Source organism: Mchenga conophoros, linkage group LG12 (assembly GCF_057382185.1).
Source record: "Mchenga conophoros isolate Kocher_MC1m ecotype Shallow Benthic linkage group LG12, M_conophoros_male_GT1.1, whole genome shotgun sequence".
Lineage (NCBI taxonomy): Eukaryota > Metazoa > Chordata > Actinopteri > Cichliformes > Cichlidae > Mchenga > Mchenga conophoros.
This window is the reverse complement of record NC_140537.1, coordinates 33,138,915-33,154,553: the sequence shown is the minus strand read 5'-3', so window position 1 is coordinate 33,154,553 and position 15,639 is coordinate 33,138,915. Positions and strand designations below refer to the sequence as shown.

Here is a 15,639-nt window from a genome sequence, read left to right as displayed (position 1 = left end):
AAATAATTTGAAATTAGTAAAATTTAGAAACTTGTATTTATCTAAAATTTGACAATGGTTGTATGACAAAAGTTTTTTGTCTAATATTTTCAATGCTCTTTTGTAGCATACTTCGATTGGCCCAATAGCAACAAGACTGGTAAAGGACCAACTTGTAATACAGTATTCAATATGAGCCAGTATCATAGAGTGCAGGAATGTAATCACTGCTTTTTCCGATGTGCGGATATGTCTAAAGTTCCGTATATTAACATTTACAGTTCTCACTACTTTTTAAACATGTTTTTTTAAAGGGTAATTTTGAGTCTAGCAGTATTCCCAAATACTTAAATCCTCAACATTAATTCGTTTTTGTGCACCCAAGAAAACTTTTACTGCAGCCACGGTAGTTTTAGGTTTACTAAAAAACATTGATACAGTCTTTTTAACATTAAGGCACAGCCATGAGTCATTCAGTCATTTTGTAAATCATGTAATGCCAATGAAAGCTGATGGGCTGCATCATCATCAGTTTAAGCTTGTGTAAAAACTACCGTTTAAGTCTCCTAATGCTAATTCAAATTAACACAGTTTACTTACACCCCACTACACAAGGTACCCAGTACTAGCATCAGCCTATTTAATCAAGTATTTATTGCTGCCATTTAGTGATCTCTCCAGAATTAAACAATTGTGGTTTTGAATATGTTTTTATGAATCATAAGCTAATGCACTGTTTCATACATTCATTTCTATGAAGAATATTAAAATATCATCATTGGCCTAACACTGTTATATGTGACTTTGTGCATTTATTGTACAGCCTAACAACAACAGCCTAACTCTGGTTTCTCACACAAACTCTGTCTGACTTCATCAGTCACAGAAAAGTCTTAAGAGTGCTGTTGCTTCTTTAAGTGAATGATCAAAATACCTTTTAATATAATTTGTGACTAGACACCTGCCAGACCTCACACCATTAGAGAGACCCTGTACGTGAAATTGGCTGCTTTAACACAGTAATGTCACAACTTCTGGAATAAATAAAGTATTTGTTGTCTTGTCATGGATTCATTTAATGCATTTATAAAAGCTCTATGGTGTTCTGTTTCATCAAAAAAAGTGGATGTGATTGACAACTTCAAGGCAGTAGTACCTTAAACATGACTTTGACCAGAATCTGATTTGTGACATGTGCCTGTAAATTCTTCTGTGTTGTCACAGTTCAATGTCATATCAACAAGTTTATATCAGTTTGTTTATTTTTTCATTATCAGCATTTCTGGTTTCTCAGTGTCCACTGTGATTCTTCCTACTTGAACTTCTGAAACACCACAGCTTCACCGTCTTTGTGTCATTTTTATGTTTTATTTAGGTTTCGTTTTTTTAAAAAGGAAAAGTCAGGATTTTCTACATTTTTCACTTTTGTGTCGTTTTAAGGAGCACAAACTGAAAACTATCTGAATGACACAGACAGCGCCCTCTGATGGACACAAGGCTTATGTGCGTGTTTCAGTTTAACACGTGATTCATGAAAATGAAAGTAAATTTCGACACTTTTAAACTGAGCTGAGACGCCATTACAGGGAGTCAGATCTCTGCTAAAACACACGTTTGGAGGATTTTAATCAGAAAGTTCAAGAGACACTAATTTGGTGAGTTAAAATTACTTAAAAATCAAATGGCTGACAAACTCGGACTTGTTGAAAATTACCTGAGCTGCCATGTGTGTTCAGAGACTTTCAGAGATCCTGTGTCTCTGAGCTGCGGCCACAGCTTCTGTTCAAGCTGCCTGCAGAAATTCTGGGAACAAACTAAAAACAAAAACTGTCCCATTTGTAAAAGAAAATCTTCAAAGGATTGTCCACTTGTGAACTTTTCACTGAAAGAACTTGCTGATTCAGTTGCTGGGAGACAGAAATCTGGATCATCTGAGACAGAAAAGGGAGAGAAGAAATTAATGGTGGTGTGCAGTAAACATGAGGAAGAGCCTAAACTGTTCTGTGTGGACGAGCAGAGAGTTGTGTGTACCGTGTGTGACTTTCCTCACCACCAGAGTCACAAAGTGGTTCCTGTAGAAGAAGCAGTCAGTGACCTGAAGGAGCAGCTGAAATCTGACTTAAAGTCTCTGCAGGACAAGAGGAACAAATACAAACAAGTGGAGAAAACATACAATGAGGTGATTCAACACTCCAAGAAGCAGCTGTTGTCCACAGAGAGGCAGATCAGAGCAGAGTTCAACAAGCTCCAGCAGTTCCTGAAAGAGGAAGAGGAGTCCAGACTGGCAGCTCTGAGGGAGGAAGAGGAGCAGAAGGGGAGGACTATCAGCAGAGAGATGAAGATGATTGAGGAGCAGATCTCCTCTCTGTCAGACAGCATCTGTGCTGTTGAAGAAGAGCTGCAGAAACACAGCGTGCCATTCCTCAGCAGTTATAAAGACACTCAGAGCAGAGGCAGAGCCCAGAGCTCAGTGTCAGATCCACAGCTGGTCTCAGGAGCACTGATAGATGTGGCCAAACACCTGGGCAACCTGTCCTTCAGAGTGTGGGAGAAGATGAAGGAGAAGGTCCACTTCAGTCCTGTCATTCTGGACCCAAACACTGCAAACTGCTGTCTCTATCTGTCTGATGATCTGACCAGTGTGAGATGTAGAGTCACAAAGCAGCAGTTTCCTGATAATCCAGAGAGAAACACTAACTATTACACTGTTTTTGGCTCTGAGGGCTTCAGCTCAAGGAAACACAGCTGGGAGGTGGAGGTGGGAGACCATCCTGGCTGGATTGTGGGTTTAGTTAAAGAGTCAGTTGACAGGAAGGGAGAGCGTTTTGCTTCACCAAAATATGGAATCTGGTGTTTAAAATATGACAGTGGAGAATACACTAAAGGTGTTGGTCAGACTGTGACAGTGAAGAAGAGTCTCCAGAGGATCAGAGTCCAGCTGGACTATGACAGGGGGGAGGTGTCCTTCTATGACCCTGAAGACATGACTCACATCTACACTCACAGAGACACTTTCACTGAGAAACTCTTCCCATATTTCAGTATTGGAAATGCAGGAGACGCCAAAACCTCTGATATCAAAATCTGTCAGACTGAGATTTGATTGTAAAGTGATTCTTTATTTTAACTGTTTTTTCAGTACAGCAACAGGGTTAATTTTAGGGAAATTATTAATCACACTGTCTAACTTCATTATCAGGTTTTATTTCATTTTGTTGTTCTAGTGGAACTATTAGCAATTCAATGAAACCAAAGCAACTTTTTCATGTGAAAATCTTGTGACCCACTCGAGTTTCTGTAAGAAACTTTTACATTTTTTCTTGTTTCTTTTAAATTAATATTTTCAGAATATTTCTCATGTTGTTCATGTAAATATTTTTGATAGTTTTAAAATCTGAATGATGATTTCTTTGCTTTTCAAAGTTGTTGAGTGTGAACAGCAAACTGTGACACTTCTTAAAAGAAGGATTCATGATTAAACATCAGCAAGAGTCAACTTTACAACTACAAGATTTAAATGTCCTGATTATCAGCGTCTTGTTTTCAGTAAATAACATTTGAAAGAAACACGTCTTCTTTAAAGTTTTCCAAATTCAAAGAAATGACTTCTAAGTTGTGACGCTGTCTCATCAGTGTATCTACACTTGATTGATTTCATTAAAAATGTTATTTCTTGTGTTGTTTTTAACCTTAATCAGAAGCTGACATCTCTCACAGTTTGAAAGATTTCTGGATCTTCTCATGTTTCATAATTAGGTTTTAATTTGATTTTCAAACTTCACTCTCAGTCTCAGTGTTTCAGTGAATCACCTACCTTTGATTTGTACTTCAATGTTATTCTGTAACTGCTCTCTTTGATTATTGAGATCACAAAATGTTTCTGTGAAGTGAAACAAATAAATTCAGTGATTCTGTTGTTGTTGTGTTTGACAGTAATTCAGCTTTTCAGACACAGTCATTAGTTCAGATTCATTTAACTTGGAAACTCACTTTGATTGTTGTGTTTACATTTAACTGACTCCTTAGAATAAAATATTATTTGCTTCTATTAGTTTGTAAATATTCTTGTTGTGCTGAAGCTGTTTTATTGAAACAATCAGCAGATTTTACAAAATCAAGAATTTATTTTAAGCAGCTACATTTTAAAAAATTTTTTCAGACCAACATTCACATTTAACCCCAGACAGAAATCAAATGTGATCATTGATAAACTTTACATTCTCACAGATAATCTGTATGTTTACAAACTCAGAAAATAGTTTGAATGAACAAAGCTGCAGAGATTTCAGATGAAGGTGCAGCTTTATAATAGTGATGTTTTATTTGTATATTATATTTACGCACAAGATGGAGACAAAGTTCATATTTTCCTCTCTAGTAAAAATGTTTACACTGTAAACATTTACACTTATCCTATTTTTAAATGTAAATCATTAAATGTTAGAAATGACTTCACTTAACAGATAAACAGAACACTAAGACTGAGCCAAGTTCATCTGTAAATATTTTAAATAAACAAATAAAATGTCTAATCTCACTTTCACCTCAGGTCAGTGTCAGTCTGATCAGCTCAAATCCAGAATCCTGCTGCGATAAAGCAAATTGTCTCTTTAGGATCAAATCAAACTGCTGCTGCTGATGTGGTCGCTGTAGTGTCTGTAAGTTTGAGTCTTGTGTGTCATCTGCAACCACCACACATTCAGAGGGGGAGAGAGGGCAGTACAGGCCTCGACCAACACCCACAAAGCTCTCCTGTGGGGAAAGAATCTGGCCAAAACTCCACTGGTTAAAATGTCTCTGCTCTCTGGTGTCACTGTAGTGCAGAGGCTTCAGAACTAGAATCCTCTGGTTTAAAGATTTCTTCAACATTAAATAATCCAGTGACAGTTGTCTGTATTTCCACAGCTGCACGCAAACAATAACTGTTAACAATGAATTCAGCAAACTTTATTTTTCAAATTGTAAACAAACACAGTTTAAAACAGCATTTCTGTCACTGCCACAGAGTAACTCACATTAGGACCCCGTCCTCGTTTGGGCTGTTAAAAGTCAATTTACTCGCGTGAGCAGGATTTCTCTCCGAGAGCAGGGAGCTGCCCGCCAGAGCGTGAAACTGGATGGGTGTAAAGGAGACACTGCTCTGGTCTGTGATCTCTGGTCTCCCACTCAGAGACACAGGTTCCTGAGTGTCTAGCGTTCCCACAGCTATGGGAGGCGCTGAGGACACTCTTCAAGTGAGAGAAAATCTCCTCACGCCAATATGTAGAGCCAAATACTGTCAATAATGCAATGTTCTTAAGGCTTGTCAGGTAGTCGAGCTTTTCAGTTCAATCAGCTGCATTTCGATGTCTTCTATGTCCAGCCAGTTAAAGAGAGACACATCCAGCTGCTCATTAAAGCTTTCTGACTTGATCAGAAAAGAAAGCATTGGTCCATAAACCCGAAAGTCCTGAACATGCATAGTGATTTCTTTCTTGAGTGTTCGGATGTATCCGTGTATTTCCGTGGTGCTGATGCTGCGCTGAGTGGGCAGCACCTGAAGCATGAAGCGCCTCTGTCAGTGCGCCCCAGGGTGGCTGTGGCTACAATGTAGCTGCCGTCACCAGTGTGTGAATATGTGTGTGAATGGGTGGATGACTGGATGTGTAAAGTGCTTTGGGGTCCTTAGGGACTAGTAAAGCGCTATATAAATACAGGTCATTTTACCATTTTTACCATTTGAAGTGTTGGAGTGTGGACGTTTCAACATTGCTTGAACAACTGCCAGCTAGTAACGTCTCTCACCGGTAGGTAGAGCTGGGCGATATGAGATTTTTTCATATCACGATATGTTTTTTTCATTTTAGGCGATAACGATATCTATCACGATATAAGCCAAATAACTATATTTGTAAGATTTAAATGTGCCGTTGCTCACAAGTAAAATGTGAAATAATCAGCAGCTTGTTTTTATTTAAATATTTATTTCCCATAATAAGTTCAACAGGGTAGATGTACTTAAGGAACATGAGATTTTTTCAGATAAATAAAGGCAAATATTGCAAACTACACAAAAGGCAGCCGCTAAAGCGTTTAAGTTTCAAAATAGAACAAACGAAACAACTACTAAATTGTCAATTCCACTTAGAAACAAAATATTAATTCTAAAAATAAATCTTAGTTTGTTTTACAGAAGAACAGACAAAACTGACTAACTTTTGTCAATATCAAATAAACTGAGAACTAAAAGGAAATTCTCAATCTCTCCTTGTTGTATAGCTGAGCTTTTCAAACAGTTTTAACAGTTACTTTAGTCTGACAAAAGCCGAATGACGAATTAGCGCTTCCAGTCAGAGACTGAGGCTACGTCCACACGTACACGGGTATTTTTGAAAACGGAGATTTTCCGTTTTCGTTTTAAAAAATAATCCCGTCCACACATAAAGGCAGAAATGAAGGAAAACGCTGCTATGAACATGCCAAAGCAGCAGGTGGCGCTAGATTCCTAACCGTGCAGAAATGTTGGCCAATCAGAAGTCTAGAAGCCTCGGTGGGAAAAAGTAAACAAAGCTGGGGCATAGAAGCAGAACAGAGTCGTATGTGTGGAGGGACAGTAACTGTGTGTGTATATGTAAGCATTTAAACACTGCAGAGAGTAGAATTAACAGTAACAGTATTGTAGAAATTCATTTCACCGAAACAATAACGTGGCGCACAGTGTGACGCATGCACCAGTTTATTGTATTTCCAGACTTGCTTTCGGCACAATTTACAGTGCACGCTACTCTGTTTTTTGTCAGACTTGAAATAGCCGAAATACCTTCACACTACGGAACTTCTATGGCTCTTCCGTTTGACAATCTCTCCGGCATTGGAACCATCATCTGTTTTCTCTTCGGTCACGCTCGGTTGATTTTTCTAGTCGGCACACTCATTTCCTCCATTATGCGCTGGCTCCATTACCCGCTGGCTGCTTCCCAAACAAACACACGTGCGGCTTGGCACTTGTGCTGTACTAACAAGTCACGCGACGTGATGCTGCGGCTGTGATTGGTTCGGCTCTGCGCTACTTAATTTGGATTGGCTGACCTTTTTTTTTTCTTTTCTTTTCTTTTTTTTTTTTAAAGAGGACAAGAGCGGCGAGGTCTATCACGATAGCTTAATTTCTCTATCGAGTAAAAGTTATATCGCGATACATATCGTTGTCGATCTATCGCCCAGCTCTACCGGTAGGCAAAGTGATTTTTAGCCAATTACAAGTTGAATCATGTAGTTGGGGTTGTTAGCTAAGATACTGTCATTAAGAAGCGGCACAACTAATATGTCTACTCGAGCTAATTTGCGATGTGCACCGCTGGCCTGGCCGTAGATATTTATTTTTAATGCACGTTTTCAGATTAATTCATTGCTTGTCGTGCCATCAGGGCCAGCTGTGGTTAGAGTGCCCAGGGTTGCCAACCCCTGATCTATTGCTTTCCTCACATCAAGAAGCTGTCAATCAAAATCAATACAGCTCTTCCTGCATCTGGAGCTTGTGAAAGACTGTGTGAGACTCCTGTTCACTGCTGAACAGTTACAGCTTCACAGCAAGAACCTTGAGAGCAAACTGCTCCTGAAGCTCAACCATGACCTTCCTGTGTGAAATAAAGTGAAGAAATAGTGCATTTTTGATAAATATGCAGAAATTGATGCACACCCATACAACTTATGGTAAAGTGAGCTACCTTCTATGTACATATGCTGAAGTTGCCTCGTTCTAATGTTTTTTTCTGAGGCTGCTGTGCCATTTGGAGTAAAAGTGAATATAATGTATACAGCACATCTTGTCACTGGAAATGGTTTGCACTGTTCATATATTTATATTATTTATTGTAGTTATTGGTTAAAAAGCTTTATGTTGGGAAAAACTGAAATCTGGAAATTCGAATTCTTGTGCCTTATTTTGTTAATGTTTTTACATATTCTATTTGAAAATACTAAAATTTGTATATTTATTTATTTATTTTTGTTTGTATGTATGATAGCATTTTTTTAAGGTGAAAAATAAATCAGACATTACAACCAGTTACTCAGTACTTGATTAGTCTTTTCACCAACTACTTTACTCTTACTGTCACGGTCCTGAGTCTGTGGACTCAGTGTTTTTCTGTTTGTATTAGTTATCTTTGATTTCATGATGTGCTTTGATTCTCTTGGGTTTGAATTCTGTCACTGTATCCCCTAGTTTAGTCCACGTCTGTTCAGTTTCCTGTTTTACTTTAAAAGTCTGTGTACTATGTCAATGTGTTGAGTTTTGCCTCCCCTTGTCTTGTCATGTCTGATGAGTCCCAGCTGTGCTCTCCTCCTGTTTCACATTCCCTAATCACCTCAGTATGTATTTAAGCCCTGTGTTTTTCCCTGCCAGTTGTTGCGTCCTCCACGTTTGTTGTGTGGGTATCCATTGTTGTCTACCTTCAGCATCTCCTGTCTAGTTAGTTTAAGTTGTTGTTTATGTATCGCCCAAGGGTGACTCTCCAGCAAATAAAGCTGTCGTTTAAGTTAATGTTTTCTCTCAGAGTCCTGCACGTGGGTCCAGCCACTGACAGCCACACAACTCACCGTGACACTTACTTGAGTAATTTTTTGGACGACTACTTTTCACTTTTACTTCTCTGTAGACTGGTGCGTAATAAACAAGCAAATAATGCAGAAAACAGATTTTTCATGGGAAACTGGTCTCTGAGTTACTGAAAGAGAGAATTCAGTTCAATTCATTTTTTATATAGTGTCAAATCACAAAAACGGTCACCTCAAGGAAGTTTTTGGGAGTCCCTACAACTCTAACCAAGTATAACACCATAGTTATTGTCTTAATTCACATGTCATGGTCTGAATAAAGCCCGTGTTTTGTGTGGATAGTTATGCTACAATCATGGCCAATAATCGGTATACCATACACACGTTGCTCCACGTTATGTAAAATAATTTATTTGGTGAAAGTAATGAGGTTAGGATTGTAAAAAAAAACTGAATATTTCATTAATTCGGTTTATACAACCTGATTGGATCCCTCCATCCTGATGACTGCTGCTGTGGATAATGGACCCAAACCATCCTCTGCATCTCCTACTGGGTGGCTGTAGCTCAGGTGGTAGAGCAGGTCATCTACTGATCGGAAGGTTGGTGGTTCGATTCCTGGCTTCCCCTAGTCTGCATGCCAAATATCCTTGGGCAAGATACTAACCCGAAATTGCTCTCCGATGCATTCATCGGAGTATGAATGTGTGTGAATGTCAGTTAGAAAGCACCTAGAAAAAATGTGCTTGTGCGGGTGAATGCACAAGTTGTGTAAAGCGCTTTGAGTGCTCAGAAGAGTAGAAAAGCGCTATATAAGAACCAGTCCATTTACCATTTACTGGACCTGCAGATAAACACTTCCTTCAACAACTGTTTCAGCTTCACTGACACAAAGATACAGAAAATCTACACCTCACACCACAATCCCTGTACTCAGTTTAGACATAAGATCCTTATTGTGTCATATTATGTATTGATTTATTGAACACTTCACTCTTTGTATTTTTTCTTTCATTGGCTTCATTTAATGCATTTATAAGAGCTCTATAATGTTGTTGTTGTTTTTTGTCTTTTTAATTATTTTTCAAGAAAGTGGACGTGATTGACAACTTCGAGGCAGTAGGACCTTAAACATGACTTTGACCAGAATTTGATTTGTGACATGTGACAGTAAATTCTTCTGTGTTGTCACAGTTCAATGTCATATTATGTCATATCAACAGTTTATATCAGTTTTGTTTATTTTTGATTATTAGCATTTCTGGTCTGTTCACTGTGATTTTTCTCTTTATTTTTCATTATAATTTCGGTGACATCTCTAACACTGGTCAGCTCATCACATTTCAGTTCATGACAAACTTGAAAGTTGGAGTCTAAAGGTCTAAACTCTTATGCAGGTTTGAGGCCACAGCCCAGGTAGTAAAAGCAGATATTGTGTTTGGTGGTTATTAATTAACTAGAACACCATGACAACAGCTGAGCTCTCTAAAAGAAATTTGCTTTCTTGAAGGACTGTAAGGTTCAAGCTGTAAAGATGTGACATTTGATGAGTGTAGAAACTTTCCTGAACTGTAACGTGTTCAGAGACATTCAGAGATCCTGTGTCCCTGAACTCGAACTACTTACAGGATGTAGTCAGTTTACAGTAATACAGTCATCTTTGATTGAATCTGGTCAAAGGAAATTAACTTCACTGGTATACATTTAGTTTATAACAAGCATATTTTAATGATGTATTATTTGAAAAAATAAACTTTTGACTTCATGTATTTCAGCTGCATTTTACTCAGAATTATTGCTTCATGTTCATGAGGGTCAAGAATTTTTCTTTGTTTTGAGTGTGAGAGCAGAGGTCTGGCAGGTTAACAATCTAAACCCTGTGATGAATCCAAATTTATGTCTTTAGCTGCAACGACAACTTTAGTTCAAACTGCAGATAAAAACTCTGAGAACAAGCTGACTTTTCCTACTTGAACTTCTGAAACACAACAGCTTCACCTTCTTTGTGTCATTTTTATGTTCTATTTAGGTTTCGTTTTTTTTTAAAGGAGAAGTCAAAATTTTCTAAATTTTTCACTTTTGTGTCGTTTTAAGGAGCAGAAACTGAAAACTATCTGAATGACACAGACACAGCGCCCTCTGACGGACACAAGTGTTATGTGCGTGTTTCAGTTTAACACGTGATTCATGAAAATGAAAGTAAATTCCGACACTTTTGAACTGAGCTGAGACGCCATTACAGGGAGTCAGATCTCTGCTAAAACACACGTTTGGAGGATTTTAATCAGAAAGTTCAAGAGACACTAATTTGGTGAGTTAAAAATACTTAAAGATCAAATGGCTGAGAGAGCTCTTCTTGAAAATTTCCTGAGCTGCCATGTGTGCTCAGAGACTTTCAGAGATCCTGTGTCTCTGAGCTGCAACCACAGCTTCTGTTCAAGCTGCCTGCAGAAATTCTGGGAACAAACTAAAAACAAAAACTGTCCCATTTGTAAAAGAAAATCTTCAAAGGAATTTCTAATTGTGAACTTTTCACTGAAAGAACTTGCTGATTCAGTTGCTGGGAGACAGAAATCTGGATCATCTGAGACAGAAAAGAGAGAGAAGAAATTAACAGTGGTGTGCAGTAAACATGAGGAAGAGCCTAAACTGTTCTGTGTGGATGAGCAGAGAGCTGTGTGTCCTGTGTGTGAGTTTTCTCTCCACCAGAGTCACAAAGTGGTTCCTGTAGAAGAAGCAGTCAGTGACCTGAAGGAGCAGCTGAAATCTGACTTAAAGTCTCTGCAGGACAAGAGGAACAAATACAAACAAGTGGAGGAAACATACAATGAAGTGATTCAACACTCCAAGAAGCAGCTGTTGTCCACAGAGAGGCAGATCAGAGCAGAGTTCAACAAGCTCCAGCAGTTCCTGAAAGAGGAAGAGGAGTCCAGACTGGCAGCTCTGAGGGAGGAAGAGGAGCAGAAGGGGAGGACTATCAGCAGAGAGATGAAAATGATTGAGGAGCAGATCTCCTCTCTGTCAGACAGCATCTCTGCTGTTGAAGAAGAGCTGCAGAAACACAGCGTGCCATTCCTCAGCAGTTATAAAGACACTCAGAGCAGAGCCAGAGCCCAGAGCTCAGTGTCAGATCCACAGCTGGTCTCAGGAGCACTGATAGATGTGGCCAAACACCTGGGCAACCTGTCCTTCAGAGTGTGGGAGAAGATGAAGGAGAAGGTCCACTTCAGTCCTGTCATTCTGGACCCAAACACTGCAAACCGCTATCTCTATCTGTCTGATGATCTGACCAGTGTGAGGAATGGAGACACAAATCAGCAGCTTCCTGATAATCCAGAGAGAAACACTAAGTATACCACTGTTTTTGGCTCTGAGGGCTTCAGCTCAGGGAAACACAGCTGGGAGGTGGAGGTGGGAGACCATCCTGTCTGGAATGTGGGTTTAGTTAAAGAGTCAGTTGACAGGAAGGGACAGCATTCTGGTTTACCAAAATATGGAATCTGGTGTTTAACACATCGCATTGGAAAATACACTAATTGTGTTGGTCAGACTGTGACAGTGAAGAAGAGTCTCCAGAGGATCAGAGTCCAGCTGGACTATGACAGGGGGGAGGTGTCCTTCTATGACCCTGAAGACATGACTCACATCTGCACTCACAGAGACACTTTCACTGAGAAACTCTTCCCATATTTTAATATTGGAGAGGCAGGAGACACCAAAACCTCTGATATCAAAATCTGTCAGACTGAGATTTGATTGTAAAGTGATTCTTTATTTTAACTGTTTTTTCAGTACAGCAACAGGGTTAATTTTGGGGAAATTATTAATCACACTGTCTAACTTCATTATCAGGTTTTATTTCATTTTGTTGTTCTAGTGGAACTATTAGCAATTCAATGAAACCAAAGCAACTTTTTCATGTGAAAATCTTGTGACCCACTCGAGTTTCTGTAAGAAACTTTTACATTTTTTTCTTGTTTCTTTTAAATTAATATTTTCACAATATTTCTCATGTTGTTTATGTAAATATTTTATTAATTTTAAAATCTAAATGATGATGATTTCTTTGCTTTTCAAAGTTGTTGAGTATGAACAGTAAACTGTGACACTTCTTTAAAGAAGGATTAATGATTAAACTTGTGTCACATCAGCGAGAGTGAACTTTACAACTACAAGATCTTAATTTTCCTGAATATCAGCATCTTGTTTTCAGTTAAATAACATTTTATAGTAACACGTCTACTTTACAGTTTTCTAAATTCAAAGAAATGACTTCTAAGTTCTGAAACTGTCTCATCAGCAGGTTAAAAATGTTTAAACAGATAAAATTACAATATGTTTACTTCAGCAGCATCTTCATTTCAGTTGATTATTGAAAATCACAAAATGTCTCTGTGAAGTGAAATCAATCAAATTCATTGATTCTGTTGTTGTTGTGTTTGACTGTAAATCAGCTTTCAGACACATTCAGTCATTGGTTCAGATTTATTTAACATGAAACTTCACTTTGATTGTTGTGTAAACATTTACTGACTCCTTAGAATAAATGATCATTTACTTCTGTTGATTTGTAAATACAAACATTCACATGTAACCTCAGCTCTCTTAAACTGCATATCAGAGAAGACTTGTGCAGTTTGCTTTGATGGAGTCACTGATTCTCACTTTGGTCTGATCCTCACAGAAATCAAATGCAAATGTTGATAAAGTTCACATTCTCACACCTGTATGTTTATAAACTCTAACATATGTTGTTTAAGAGTAAAAATAAAATTCAGACGTATCCTACAGAAATATTTACACACCGACAGAGCAGAAAATAATTTGTATGAACAAAGCTGCAGAGATGTCAGCTGAAGGTCAGATTTTATAATATTTCTTTAAAAACATTTAACGCCTAAACAGGACTGCAAAACAAATTTTCCTGACATGCTGCCATGTATGTTGTTGTGAGACTTTCGGAGATCCTGTGTCTCTGAGATGCCATCATAGCTTCTGTTTAAGCTGCCTGTGAAGATTCAGGGAAGAAGCTAAAAACAAATTCTGCCCCACTAGCAGCAGGCAGCCATCTCTGATAGTTTGATCTTCTGATGTTTTATAATAAGGCTTTAATTTTATTTTTTACACTTCACTCTGAGTTTCAGTGTTTCAGTGAATCAAAAGTTATTATAACTCTCATTGCTATTTTATTTTTAGCTGACATGTTAGAATATTGATCACAGAACTGTTCAGCATGTTGCCTCTGTAACGTGAAACAAAAATCAATTTAGGTGATTTTGTGTTGTTGTGGTCCACACTGCACAGAGACAAGCATAAAACACGAGTAGTTTATGGAACAACTTTAGTATTTGACAGGAGAAGTTCACCTTTTGTTCCACCATTCCTGCCTACTGCACACAGTACATGAAAACTTATTAGAGCAACTTAGAGGTTTCTGTTTGTCTCATCCTGCCAATGGACAGCACAACCTTCATGCACACTACTTATAATTTCACCAAACACTGACTCCTGATCAGAGATGGGCAGTAGCGCGTTACTTGTAACGCGTTACTGTAATCCGATTACTTTTTTCAAGTAACTAGTAAAGTAAGGGATTACTATTGCAAAAACGGTAATTAGATTACCGTTACTTTCCCGTAGGAACGCTGCGTTACTGCGTTACTAAAACCGTGATTTTTTTTCGAGAATGTCTCATGACAGTGACGTAAGCGAGTGCTACGGTTGTGACAACAGCTGTGTGCAGATCAACAATGGATCATATATCAAGTGCGGGAGAGAGTATGAGCGTGCAGCGTTTAAAGCGTGGAAGTACTGACCTTACTTTGAGTTTGATTCCATAAAAAGTGACAAAAACATTAGCGTCCATTAGCATTGTGCGTGGGAAGAAAACTTCTTTTTACAGCGAAAAAAACCCCTAAACTTCCAAGCAAGCTCCGAGTGCGCTATGACGTAATGGAAAATTCACAGAGAAACTGCCGTATCCTTCCACTGACCGCTGCGGCACACCTGCACCAGGGTAAACCTCCGCCTACCCAACTCCTGCTGTACAGGTGAAAATAGAGCAACAGGACCGCTAGTCTTTGATTTTATTTATTTTCTGCTGTGTTTTACTTGCATCTATTTGAAAGAGTGAGTGTAAACACAAAAAATATATTTTATGTGCTGGAATGTGCAGAAAATAGGTTTAAATATTAAACAAATTTCTTCCAGTCAGAGAATGTTGCATATAATTAAATTTTTGCTTGATGCATAAAGTTAAAAGATTAAAATTAATAAAACTATAAAAGTTTTAAAAAGAGACTTTTCCATTTGATTACATTTTGTATGATGGATTATGCAGAAAAAGTAGAATTGGGCTGAAAGATCTATCGCTTTATCACCTATTCAGGTTGTAAATCGTGTTTTTAAAAAGTAACTAAGTAACTAAGTAATTAATTACTTTTGAAAATAAGTAATCAGTAAAGTAACGGGATTACTTTTTGGGGGAAGTAATCAGTAATTAGTTACTGATTACTTTTTTCAAGTAACTTGACCAACACTGCTCCTGATGTACTGCAATGAAACCTGATCATGTGGACGCAACTGTGAGCAGTTTTGTTCCTGCAAAAACCACAAGATGGAGACAAAGTTGATATTTTCTCAACAGAATCAGAATCAGAATTGCGTTTATTGAACAAGTATATGCTCAAACACATACAAGGAATTTGTTTCCGGTAGATGGTGTCTCTACCGGATCACAACAATATGTAAATGACTCAATACACACACACATCTATTGCAGTCTAGCAGTGTGAAGCAATGTGAGACTTAGGAGGGAGATGGTGAGGGGAAAGAACATGTTACTGTGTCGGGTGGTCCTGGTCTGCAGGCTTCTGTACCGTCTGTCAGAGGGCAGCAGGTCAAAAAGTCTGTGTCCAGGGTGTGAGGGGTCTGTGATGATTTTCCCTGCGTGTTTCCTGGTTCTTGAGAGGTGCAGGTCCTGGGTGGAGGGCAGGGGGCGCCGATGATCTTTTCAGCTGCCCGTACAGTCCGCTGCAGTCTGCTCCTGTCCTGTTTAGTGGCTGCACCATACCAGACTGTGATGGAGGAGCACAGGACAGACTCAGTGACTGCAGTGTAGAACTG

The 15,639-nt window shown here is 38.5% G+C and overlaps 2 protein-coding genes across 2 annotated transcripts; both read left to right on the top strand.

Moving 5' to 3' along the window:
* The first annotated feature begins 1,541 nt into the window (after nt 1–1,541).
* On the top strand, nt 1,542–3,844 carry LOC146563034 (nuclear factor 7, brain-like). Its single transcript, XM_085295378.1, has one exon. The coding sequence runs from the start codon at nt 1,661–1,663 to the stop codon at nt 3,080–3,082; it is 1,422 nt and encodes a 473-aa protein (XP_085151504.1). The 5' UTR covers nt 1,542–1,660; the 3' UTR covers nt 3,083–3,844.
* Nucleotides 3,845–10,732: 6,888 nt separating this feature from the next.
* Nucleotides 10,733–13,995, top strand: LOC146563033 (nuclear factor 7, brain-like). Its single transcript, XM_085295377.1, has one exon. The coding sequence runs from the start codon at nt 10,852–10,854 to the stop codon at nt 12,268–12,270; it is 1,419 nt and encodes a 472-aa protein (XP_085151503.1). The 5' UTR covers nt 10,733–10,851; the 3' UTR covers nt 12,271–13,995.
* Nucleotides 13,996–15,639: the final 1,644 nt, after the last annotated feature.